This window comes from Xiphophorus maculatus, chromosome 19, assembly GCF_002775205.1.
Source record: "Xiphophorus maculatus strain JP 163 A chromosome 19, X_maculatus-5.0-male, whole genome shotgun sequence".
NCBI classification, from domain to species: domain Eukaryota; kingdom Metazoa; phylum Chordata; class Actinopteri; order Cyprinodontiformes; family Poeciliidae; genus Xiphophorus; species Xiphophorus maculatus.
In genome coordinates this window covers 23,658,764-23,671,220 of record NC_036461.1, presented here as the reverse complement: position 1 = coordinate 23,671,220, position 12,457 = coordinate 23,658,764, and the positions used below count along the sequence as shown (strand labels likewise).

Genomic DNA, 12,457 nt, shown 5'->3' with positions numbered 1-12,457 from the left:
ACAACACTTCCCTGTCCAATGTTGGTCTTTTCCACTCATTTACAATCCTGCGTGTCTCTCGGCCAATCTGACTCTTATCTTTACTGTTTGGCTTCCACCCCTTCATTTTCAGGTTTGTCACCTCACAGATGACAGAATCTTCCCTCTGTGCCGCACTAATATTATCTGGGGTAATAACTGGGGCGCCTTCAATGTTTGTCACTGGTTATTGTGACAAATGATATTATTGTTGTTTAGGAACCATTTTCAGGTAATATAGGGTTTATTATACTGATAATAGTAAAATGATGCGAGTACACCAATCCATTGAATTTTGTAAACAACACTTAACACTGGAACTGGGAGATATTTTAAAAGAACAAAAAAACCCCAAGAAATTAAACGGAAATAAAGAAAAAAACCAAACAAATAAAACCAAAATTTTGAAGTAGAAAAAACTGGCAAAGAGTCTTCAAGTTCTCATTACAAATACCAATCTGATAAATGTGAATTGGGAAGGAGATTTTTAAATTTTTTTTTAAAGCAGCAAAAGGTTAAAGAAAAACAATATTTGAAGCTTTGACAACTTTTCAATCCTTAAACCCAAAACGTAGAGCATGGAACAACCGTAGGAGAGCGTCGGCAAGAAACGCTGCCACAGAGAGACTCTGTCGACAAGACAACGGTGATCCAAAGAGACCAAAACAACATTTTTGACCTACTTACGACAGGCTGTACATGATGGAAAGCAAAACATCACCCATATTGCTGCATATCCACTTATACTTGTCACTACCAAGAAAGAATAAAACCCAACTCTCTAGATGTGTAAAACAGGTTAGAATATACTCTAAATGACTGGTATTGAAATAAAAACCAAATAGAACAAAAACCTGAAGTCAAAGGAGCTGAATAGTGAAGCGTGCCACACTTTCCAGTTTTTCTTCAGAAAAGAAAAAGAAAAGCATTCACTTCACAGTGATGCACCGTGCCAATGTTAGGCTGTAAAGTTGCAAAATGACTCATGAATACTTTAGCAAGGCACGCGTGACTGGACAAGCCTGAATAACCTAATTGGCAATTTAAAATAAATAAATAAATAAAAAATTACATGGAAACTATAAAAATAACTCAGCAAGCGGCGCGTGTAAAAACACAAGGTTTTATGTTACACCAGGTCGCTAGAAGTGCATTTCAGCTCATCTGTTTAAAATTTAGTTTTAATTAAACACAACGTTCGCCGACTCTCCAGATGTTCTTGTGGTGATGAGCAAAATTGCTTCATAATTTCCTGAGTTTTCTTTTTTTGGGTGCATTGAAACACTTAGGAACAGATCAGGAACCCGATTACAGGTAATTTGAAGAGAGCCATTAGCTTGTGCTGAGGTGGGAGTATGAGAGGGGGATGCTAGCTATACACTGCTCACCATTTGTGTCTGGTGCCCTCTGCCCCCCTGTGGCAGCACCTGCCCAGGTGTCGGAGCACGGTGGGGGTCGCAGGGGGTCAGGGGGCTCGAAGGGTCACATTCCAGACAGGCGTATCCACACCCTGTTTAAGGACTCAGCTGCAGGATCAGAGAAAGCAGGTGGATGGTGCATTAAACCTCCTAAAGCAAACTACTCTTCTTTCTTTTCCCTCTTTCTTTTTGTCATGTGAAACTCAAACAATGTGCATATGTACTTCGTCTCTCTGGCTCTCTTGCCGGTTTTGTGCCAAACACGAATTACTGTGCTGAACTCGCGTGTAAAAAAGTTCGTTTCAAAGCGAAAGAATTTTAAAAGGCAAAACAAATGTTCCTATGTCAAGTTTTGAAATGTATTTCCTCTAGTCATAACATTGTAATATTGATGTTTTGAAACTGTGTGGTTCACCTGTTAAAACTACTCACGTCTTCACTGAATTTGAATAAAGTCAGACATGGTTAATGACGTCACGTCCTTCACTCTCCTAAATGAGACTAAAAGTGTCTAAGTTTCAAGAATATGAAAAGACCCATTCATGAAAACCTGTACACGATATATTAATGCCAAGAAAACATGTTGCTTACATACTTGTTTATGTACTTCTAAATCAGAAAAATAAATAGGGAGCCTGTGTCGTTTTCACTGACTCCCAGCCACATGGTGCGGTTTTACAGCACAATCAAGTAACTATGTTAGCCCCAGTTGTTATAAGAATGCTGCAAATATCAAATGTGAGTGAAAAGATTAGAAACTGCAGCTCAGAGGAGGAGCTTTGTCCTGAAAGGCGGAGCTAGGTCCACTTTGGCGTTTTGCACGCCAGAATGGTTGCCATGGGAGATTAAAGGATTTCTCAAACATGCACGAAAGAAACAAAGCAACTCTCCAGGTATGTTTTAGATGAAGGGATAGCATTATGACATGATGTAAAGCTCAAAAAAAGACTTCATATTCATTCAGATACTTCACTGTTGCAGTCTACTTCATGTTGTCAGAAAGGCTCTGCTGTGGCCATCAGTTCATGAAAGTACGTGAAAGAAAAAGAGACTTCGTAAAAGCGAACGTGGAGTCGGTGCAACCCCGCCGGACCTCGCTTAGGGTAAAAAGCTCGCGGGCTACAATGGAGCCCCGTCTTTTAAGACCGCGAGAGAGTTTAAAGGTTTACAGTAGTATATTTGCTAAAACTCTTGCTACGAAGTTGCAGCTCAGCGCTTCAAATCGATGTCCAATGTGCTTGACTGACATCCGTTAGGGTTACAAGAATATGTTAATTTTCGCATTCGTCAGTCTTTGGATTACTCTCCCCGTGGAGGAGTGTGATGAGTCTGTTTCTAATTTGATCAAACCCTCAGCATTCGATATTCTTAGAAAGAGATACGATCCTGCGGAGCCATGAAGTGCTCTAAGAATTCCCATCCCAGCTAACAACATTATCATCAAACTCCAACAAACAACCCACCCTCACTCATACACACACCCACACACACACCTTACCCTAATGTCAGTGTTTTTCCCACCTTCTAAAATGCCTCCTCTGTGCTCCAAGTTCATTTTCAGCTCTGACCTCAGAACAGTTTGTTTTTTCCCCTCATCCCAAACGCAGCCGCAGGCTTTGATTCGTACAGACGGCTCCTCTGTCAGCCGGAGAGCAGAGGAGGCCCACTGGAACCGTTTTACCAGGTCCGCTCCAAATGCATCGGCTGGGTGTGACTGTGTAAGGGGGAACCCGCAGGTCCAAAATGTGCGTGTCCTGAATAATGCGCTGTCATTTCAGAAACTCAGGGGGGAAAAGAAGGGACCAGTGCGGTTATGAGGCAGCTATGAATTATTAACTCATCCGGCTCATTTTTACTAAAACAAGCGTTTGATGCTGAAGAGATTCAGACAAATTAACGCTACAGGATAAAACGAGAGGTTTTTCAGTCCACTGCTCTGGTAAGTTGGTTTAAGATGATTGAAATACAGCTGTCACTGTTTTTATGATTAGCGTTCTGTGAGCTGTATTTTTGTATTTTGATGCAGCTCAAAGGCAGAGTGTGTAATATACCGAAATACTGAAATACATCAGGGGATTTAGTCACTAAATCCAGGTTAAAAACAGAAACAGCTGTTTTTCTTGCATTGAATTTTAGTGCAATAAAAACATCTGTTTCTGTTTGGGTTTTTTTTTTTTTTTTTGACTACTTGTACTTGAACTTTGCAAAAGTTTAAAAACAATTCTCGGTTTTTAAACTTTTTCCTTGTGATTCCTGTCACAGAGACACAGTCTGTTGTCATATATGAAAAGTAGCATCAATTACATAATTTCAAAGCACAAAAATGCAGGGGGGGGTTTTGTCGTTGTGTCTGCTCTAGTACATTTATTGTTTTTTTTTCCATCTTGAAACTTGACGTTTAGGTATATTTTTGCGTAAAAACCTTACATAAAGCATGTATATTTCAAGTTTTATTTTGAATTTTTTCCATTTATTTGTGTGGTCCTACACACACTTCTGAATCGATACTTTGTAGAATCATCTTTCACTGTAATGACAGCAAATCTTTCTGTACCAGCCGTGCACATCGGAAAACGTCCGAGTCAGAAAATAAGTAACTTGGAGGTCTCTTGTTTTCATTACAAATATTGCTGATTCTTTATCTCTTTTATATTTTGCTTATGTAAATCAGGCCACAAGGACATTTCACTACATATTTTGTCTGACAAGTGATTCTGTGAGATACTGACTAAAACATTTTGATAAACACGCGTCACATTTCTTCTTCTATTAAAATGTTCACGATAATTCCAGGACTACAAGAAAGTACGTGTTTTTCCAAAGAAGACGAAATTATAGATAAAATCTGATGCTAATCTTTTGTGTTTCATTTGCTTTCAGAAAACTAGACAATAAATGCGCCTGCTTTCCAGGAGAGATATTCTGTCTCACCCCAGCAGATGGCATCCACGCAGGTTAAGTTGTGGTGTTTCTTGTGTTTTTTTTTCTTTTACAAATCAACACAAAAATTCACTTCAAAATGCCATATGAATTAGAAATATTGGTTCTGAGCAGTAATAAATTGTAGCTACAAGCTGCGATTGTTTTATTGTGTTTTTATCTTCCGGTCACATTTTTAAAGAAGCTGAGGTGAAACATTTGGGAAAATGCACGGTTTGTTGTTTCAGAGCCATCTGACAGCAACACTCCTGGCCTCCATCCTGGGAGCCGTCCTCGGGCCCCTGCAGATCGGCTACCACACTGGCAACGTCAACGCTCCGGCCAGGGTAAGAGGACGGGCAGATGACAGCATCTGTTTATTAGCATCCACGTATTTCACTAAAGGATCATGAGTGAAACCAGGGGTGAGTGATAACTGCAGAACCAGAAAGAAAGAAAAAAAAAAAAGCTTTTGTCATGATTTCAAATTATATGACATATTACTTATATATTTCGCAATGGATTGAAATTTTACGGTATCAAGTTCAGTTTACAGTGAAGAAGTCCATGCATGGGACTTGAATTATCTGCCACTGGCAGATAATTTCACTTATAATACTTATATTTTTCCAAATAATCTGCCAATCGAAGGAGTAATTTTTCATCAATATAAAACAATATTTTACTTAAAACAAGCTCCCATCTTTCGCTGAAAAGTTATTTAGAAGTTAGTTTCGTCCTATTTCAAATGTACCAAGATATCTGTAGTAGAAACTAGACCAAAACACTTGTTAAGATTTTGTGTTTTGTGTTTTTGCAGTGTAACCCGCTGCACATCCCAGGTGACTACTTGGGATGTACTTGGGATGAAACGCTTTCATCCCCACTAGATAAAAGCCTGTTTATAAAGAAAGACATCAAAAACACAGAATAAGGTAGAGCAGGGGTCTCAAACTCCAGTCCTCAAGGGCCGCTGTCCTGCAACTTTTAGATGAGCCTCTGCTGCACCACCTGAATAGAATAATTAGGTCATTAAGGCTCTGGAGAACTGATCTACACAAGGAGGAGGTAATGAAGCCATTTCATTCCAGTGTTTTGTACCTGTGGCACATCTAAAAACTGCAGGACAGCGGCCCTCGAGGACTGGAGTTTGACACCTGTGAGGTAGAGAATGTAATGTCTTTAAGGTGTGCCATATAGACGGGCCAACAATTTCTTTACATTGTCAAATAGTGAACATAGTCATGATATAGACTTGCTACATCTCCATGTTCTGTTTTTCTTTGTCTTCTGTTCCCTTATAATTACAATATATGGTATAAATTAAGTAGGCAACGGATTAAATGCCATTCCATGAAAAAATTACGAGTCCAAAAGCAACCCAAATGGTCTGCCAAGTCTTGGGAATACTTCAGAAAAGCCAGACAGCAGGCAGACTGTCAAACAAATATCACACAGGCTTGTGAAGTTAATAGCTGCCTAAACTTTCAGTGGCTCGGGCCCCAAAGGTGCTTCCTTCAGTCAGCAGAGTTTCACACCGCTGAACGTACACCAACACCACAAGCTGTCTTCATATGGGACGTTTAACTGCAACACTTAGCAGGTTCTGCCGCGAGGTTCTTCCTGCTTCGTTCGCACATCGGCATTGGGTTACATGGTCCACGTTCTCCTGCCTTTTCCTTTTGTTGCTGGTCTTCAGATCATCGAAGAGTTCTTCAACAGCACATTGAGAGCCAGACACAACCAATCGATGACGGATCACAGCCTGACCCTGCTGTGGTCGCTATCCGTCAGCATCAAGGACTTTGGAGCGTTGCTGGCCTCTCTGGGGGTTAAACACCTGGCAGATTCATACGGCAGGTGAGAATCAAGAAGACAAGCACGACGGAAACGCGTAGCAGAGCTTCCACGATCTACTGACGAGCGTTTGTTTTTGTTCTCGCTGTGAAGACGAAACTCCATCCTGATCGCCAACTGTCTGTCAGTGGCAGCGGCATGCATTATGTTTGCCTCTAAAGCCAGCGGGGCGTTTGAGGTTCTCATCCTGGGACGGCTGGTGTTTGGCCTGTTCTGCGGTCTTGTGATGGGTCTAAACCAACTCTACATCCAGGAAGTGTCCCCTACCAATCTGAGAGGAGCCTTTGCCACACTCAACCAAGTGTCATTAGCCTCTGGCATCCTGATAGGGATGGTAAGGACAGTGCCGGTGGTCTTTGGTTTGGATAGTTTAACTCGTTCGTGAACGTCTTACAAACTATAAAGGGTGTAGAATAAAGTATTTATTGTTTGCTACAGGTGGCTGGTCTGGAAACAACGCTGGGCACGAAGAGCAACTGGGCGATGATGTTGTCCCTGTCGCTCATTCCGGCCCTGACACAGTATCTGGTTCTGCCTTTCTGCCCAGAAAGCCCTCGCTACCTCCTGATGAACCAGGGAGAGGAAAGGAAAGCAGAAACCGGTGGGTTTCTACTTCAGTAGCCTCAATTAGAAAATTACAGGAGATGAAGTCAACCCAGGATCTACAATTGTCACCAAAAAAAAGAGTATTTACACCTTTCACGATTCAGTATTTTGTTTGACAAGCTGAACATTTCGGTCAACCACAATGATCCCAAATTATGTACAAGGTCAATAAAGTCAATGCTTTGGAATGGATGCAGTAAAATCATGATCTCAATTTGATTCCTGCGTTGGAAGGAAATGTATATAAATTCTTCATTTGAAGGAAGTACAATTTGAAAAAAGCCAATAGCCAGTGTTGCTGATCATTGATCTTGACGCATTTCAGAACATTTAGGGGTTCATCATTCAACTCTGGGAACAATTTAACCAGCCACCAACCTCTCCAGGTTTACAGCACAACTCAAAGCAAGTTTAAGATGATATCAAACTTTTAAGAAACATTTTTCAGACCCAACAGCTATCAGTCAGTCACCACAGCAGACTGTTAGAAAAAGGCAGAACAAAGAAGAATAGTTTTTTGTATCTACAAATCTGCCTGAGAACATCTTAATTCCACAGTTACTGTGTAACAGTTTTAGTCTAGTTTAAATTAAACTAAAACTGTTACACAGTTCACAGATCTGAAGTTTAAATTAAACTAAAACTGGGTGAGAAAATGGATGGCCACAAACGTGGACAAAATTAAGCAATTCTGTGAAAAGGTGAAAGATGAAAAATTTAACTCAGTTGTGACCCAAAGTGGATTTACAAACAACAGATCATCTGATGGTTTAGCTTTTCCTCTCACCGCCTCTACAGGCGAGGCAAGAATATTTTTAATGGAGTTATATTAGGGGATGATGACTAGATGTTTAGCTGTTTGGGTTGAATTTACCCAATTTTAGTATGTAGAAAGAAATCTTTTTGTCACGTCATAATACGTGAACGCATACACGTATTTTTTTAACACTTAAAAAAATGTTATGATTTCTGATAGGCAACTAGGTTGTGTTGACAGGACAAACTTTAGCCATCGAGAAACAAAATGCATCTAAAACACACAACTTCCATCAGTTCTATGACAGCACATTGTTGTTTTCACCCTGCAGCCCTGCTGAGACTGCGAGGCCACGCTGCCAGAGTGTCCAGAGAGCTGGAGGAAATGAAGGAAGAGGCTGCACACACCCCGACCCGCGTCACCGTCCGGGATTTCCTCCAGAAACGGAGCTACAGGGAACCAATCCTCATTGTTCTCCTCGTCAACTTAGGGAGCCAGCTTTCTGGATTCAATGCAGTAGGCAAAAAAAAAAAAACCTCCACAAAACTTAAAGACGTTACTTTTACCAGATTTCAGATAAACATGATTCCATTAACCCATCTTAAAGAAACACATTTCCCAGTAACTCTGCTCTTTTATTCCAGATTATCAACTACTCCACTAAAATGTTCCAGGCCACGTTCAATGAGGCCAAATATCTGACTCTAGGTGTGGGAGTTGTCAATGTCGCCTTCACTTTGGTTGCAGTGAGTACAAATCATTTCCGATTCATTCAAACTACAGCAGGACACACGGCAGATGCATCAGAGGTTGGGATAAAGCTGACGTGTTGCTTTCAGGAAACGTCGTTCTGACGATCTCATGGTCAGGTTATTGCGGCGTTTTATTTAGAAATGAGGAATCTAATGTAAGCACACTGGGATCAGTGATGGAAAACTGGTGTTGATTTGGGTGAGGACACCATTAGAAGGTCAGTTCTACACTGGAGAGTAAACTATTGGGAGGAGCCAAGCCAAAATGATGCTGCACAGCAGAGCTTATTCAGTGTGGTGGTTGTTTTTTTTTTGCACAATAGACCTCCAGAGATTAAATCTCTACACAGGGCCGGCCCAAGATGGTCTGGGGCCTTAGGTATACTCTGACTCAGGGGCCCCCATTGCTCCTGTTAAGAACATTTCCACCACTAGCGTTGTTTTAATACAGGGTTGGTGGGATCTGGGAGAGGAGGCGGAGCTTAAAAGCAATCCCTGATAACTGGTTTTTATTTGCTGAGATAATAGCCGCGCTCAAACGCAAAGATTCAACTCATTGAATCAAATTGTAGCCATGGTAACACAATAATCGGCCTATGAAGATTATTCTTAAATCTTACATTTAAAAGTTAAACTGTTAAAAAAAAGTTATTAATCTCTGTTGAAACCGTAAAATGAAATTTAGTAGTCTTCTCACCATCAGTGTTTCTCAAACTTTTAACAAACTCTGGCAGACCACGTAGCTTGAAATTGCCCCCACAGCAACACAACGCATCATACTCTAAAAACAATAGAAGCGCCGCAGCTCACCCCGAGAAACTGGAAAATATTCCTGCAGAAATTAATTCCTCCAATCATGTCAGTAATCCTGGTGTTGTTTTCTTTCCACCGGGTTCTTTGGCTTTTATTTTGAGTGACTGGGTCTTAAGCCACTTTTAAACACAATCCTTTGGTAAGCTAATTGTATGCGTCACTCTTTGAGCTCACGCCACAGCAAAATAAACAGTCATTTACATGCAGTACTCAGCGGGACCACTAGGGTTTGCTTGTGCCTGTCTCTATGCACTGATTTAGACCTTCAGGTATTCATTGTTATACATAGGCAGTTAAAAACATACATTCCATATTAATACACTTATTGTTTTTCATCTTTACAAACATATCCCACAAAACACAAATAGAATCTTGTTTTGTAAAACTAATAATAAATTCTCAGAACCAATGTGAGATCTGAGCCAACCACATTTTCATGGACATTTTGATGCAAACCAAATTCATTGCCCATTTTTTCCTCCCTCTCATTATTTATCCCCAGTTCTTCTTCATGGAGCGGGCCGGGAGGAGGAAGCTGTTGCTGATTGGTTTCCTCTCCATAGGAGTTTGCAATTTCCTTATGACCATTGTCGACTCTGTTCTGGTAAGTCCGTCATAGTTTGGTTGCGTTCATGCTCGTTGAAAATGTGTCTTTAAAAGCAAGCAGTGAAAAACTTATGTTTTCTTCTTTTTTTTTTTTTACTTTCCAAACACTAAATGCCAATAGATATGTTTGTATGGCTATAATTTTACTTCAATCAGTCTATGGGTCTGACCAAACAAAGTTGTTTAAGGACGGGTCTTGGCTAGCCGATTAAATCAACAGACTTTGACAAATAGGCCCTTCTGAGCTAGCCTTTAGCTTTAGCCAACCAGCTTGGTTGATGTCATTGTTTACAATCTTTCACCTTTCACCTCCCAGCTAGAATCTCAGATCGTCCTGATGGAAGGCACTGTTCTCTTCTCTGTGCCTAACCAATCAAACTTTGCTTGAACTTGGGACAAAACGCCACACCTGAGGCGTAGACAGTGACTTTTGCTCCCTCTCTGCAGCACCTGGTCCCAGAGCTGCGGAGCCTGCAGGTCCTGCTGGTGTTCTGCGTGGTCTCGGCCTACGAGCTGGGCCCCGGCCCCGTCTCCTGGTTCATCGCCGCCGAACTGTTCGACCAGCCCGGGAGACCGATCGCCATGGCGCTCACCAGCATGGTCAACTGGGGAGGGAAGTTCGTCCTCGCCCTCGTCTTCCCTCCATTGCTGGTGAGTTTACACGGTCGGCCGAGCCAGACTTCTGAGGGAGCTTTGAGAGAGGCGAACGTCTTGTTTTTGTTGGTCGCCTAGCGCCTCGGAGACGTTGCTTTTAAACACAGACCGTAAAAATCCCCAGCCTGCTTTATGGCAGACATGCGTACTCGACGTAAAATGGAAATAAATTATGTGCAGTTGTTGTTTAAGACGCATAAATCTCTCTCTAAAAGCTCGAAGCGAGGCTGAGATCATTGACCGAGTGATTGAATTATCAGCTGTGGAGGGAAAGCGTAAGCCAACAAAGATCCGTTTTAACGGCCCTTTTGGTTTTATAGCATCAAGTTTAAATCACGAGAGACCCATCAGGTTTTTTAAGCGTAACATGGAAAGCAATAAATATGGTAGTTTTGTCTCTTTTTTTTTGTATTCCCCCTAAATCTCTTACAGAAAATCTGCGGGGCCTATGTCTACTTGATTTTCACGGCCGTGGCTCTGCTCGCCTTCGCCGTCACGTGGCTCCGCCTCCCAGAGACCAAAGGCCGCACGTTCGACGACATTGCGGAGGAGTTCAGGGGAGCGGAGGGAATCCCGCTGCACAACAGCGGCGGATTCAACACCTTCGCCTGAGCAGCAGATTATTCCTTCTCCATGACGATCCAGAAGAAACTGTTAGACTGTCGGCTCAGCCTGCCAACATAATAATGAAGAAAAGATTCCTCAAATATATATTTTGTGTGTGGGGAGGGAAGCCACGCCACACCTCAAATTTAATGTTTTCCTTTGATAAAAATCTTGGAAAAAGAAATGCAGAGCTCTAGACAAATGCCATCTGAAATAGTCATGATCTCTAAAAGAACATTTTAAAAAAATTTTAAATGTTTTTTTTTATTCTTATTGGAAAGATCTGATTTTGCAACCACATTATTCTGTAACACACACAGATGTTTAAAATAAGGATGTTTAAATGCAACCAAATCCCAGTTTGATATAACGATAATGAAATCAGAGCCATATATTTTGTTAGACTCTATAACTTTAAAGTTCTGTAATATATTAAACTATATTTAGTCATTGTTACACTGACCTCCTGGTTGTTTTTGCTTCATGTTGAGGTTCACTGGGCAAAACATTTTCTATTATCTTATGACCACCACTTGTGCTTTAGTGAATCTTCAAAAGGTTGCAAATATTAATAATTAGGAATGCCATTATGAACTTCAGTACTCACTGCCTATGGCAAATATACATAATTTACTTAAAATGTCTGATCTATAGCAGTAAAAGTCTCCCTTGTTAAAAAATATGGCGAAAAATTGCTAAAAGTTCATTTTATTTCCATCGCAGTTATGCAAAATATATTTCTTCATATTTCTGTGCATTGTTACAAAAACATTTTGTTATCATATCCATGATTTGGACAACACAGAAAATGTATTTACGTTTCAGAAACAACTTGTGTTGCATTTTTAAGGTACTTCAACACACAGGAATAATGTAGCAATTGTAAAAACGTTGTGCGTTCAAAAATCGCCCATTTTGAGGGGAAATCAAAGGCAGAAAACTGCAACAAGAACAAAGATCGCTCTATTCAACGTACTGTGTTCTCATAAACAGAGCCGCAGTTATGCAAAAGTACATTAACACACCCACACACATTTTGTGACCTAAACAGTATTTGCTTACTACAGTGAATCTCAGTTTCAACAGCAACTTTCCATCATGTCATCCAAAGCAAATAACATACATTTAATTTTTCACATCTCAAGGAACAACTAACATACAGCAACACCCCCACCTTTGTTCTTCACTCGATTAGTATGAAAGAGATTACACCCCTCCAACTCGAAATCTAGAGATTAGTCATTTCACAAGGTCACAGACAATGTTATTACTTGAAAGTGACTTATAAACAATTTCAAATATTCATTAATATTGTCAACATTTGTATGAAGACTTCAACAATTAAAAATGAATAAGTGAAAACAATATCAGAGTCCACAGCTGTTTATCTGTATAATATTTACAATTGTTAGTTCCATGTAATACATCACTGTCTGGATCAATGTTATTTC

General features: G+C 40.6%; 1 protein-coding gene across 1 annotated transcript; it reads left to right on the top strand.

Moving 5' to 3' along the window:
• Window positions 1-4,582: 4,582 nt before the first annotated feature.
• On the top strand, window positions 4,583-11,420 carry LOC102222470 (solute carrier family 2, facilitated glucose transporter member 1-like). The gene is made up of 9 exons (XM_005810662.2): window positions 4,583-4,702; window positions 6,055-6,215; window positions 6,306-6,546; window positions 6,651-6,813; window positions 7,907-8,091; window positions 8,220-8,321; window positions 9,643-9,744; window positions 10,194-10,397; window positions 10,833-11,420. The coding sequence occupies exons 1-9, from the start codon at window positions 4,583-4,585 to the stop codon at window positions 11,010-11,012; spliced, it is 1,458 nt and encodes a 485-aa protein (XP_005810719.1). The 3' UTR covers window positions 11,013-11,420.
• The last annotated feature ends 1,037 nt before the right edge of the window (window positions 11,421-12,457 follow it).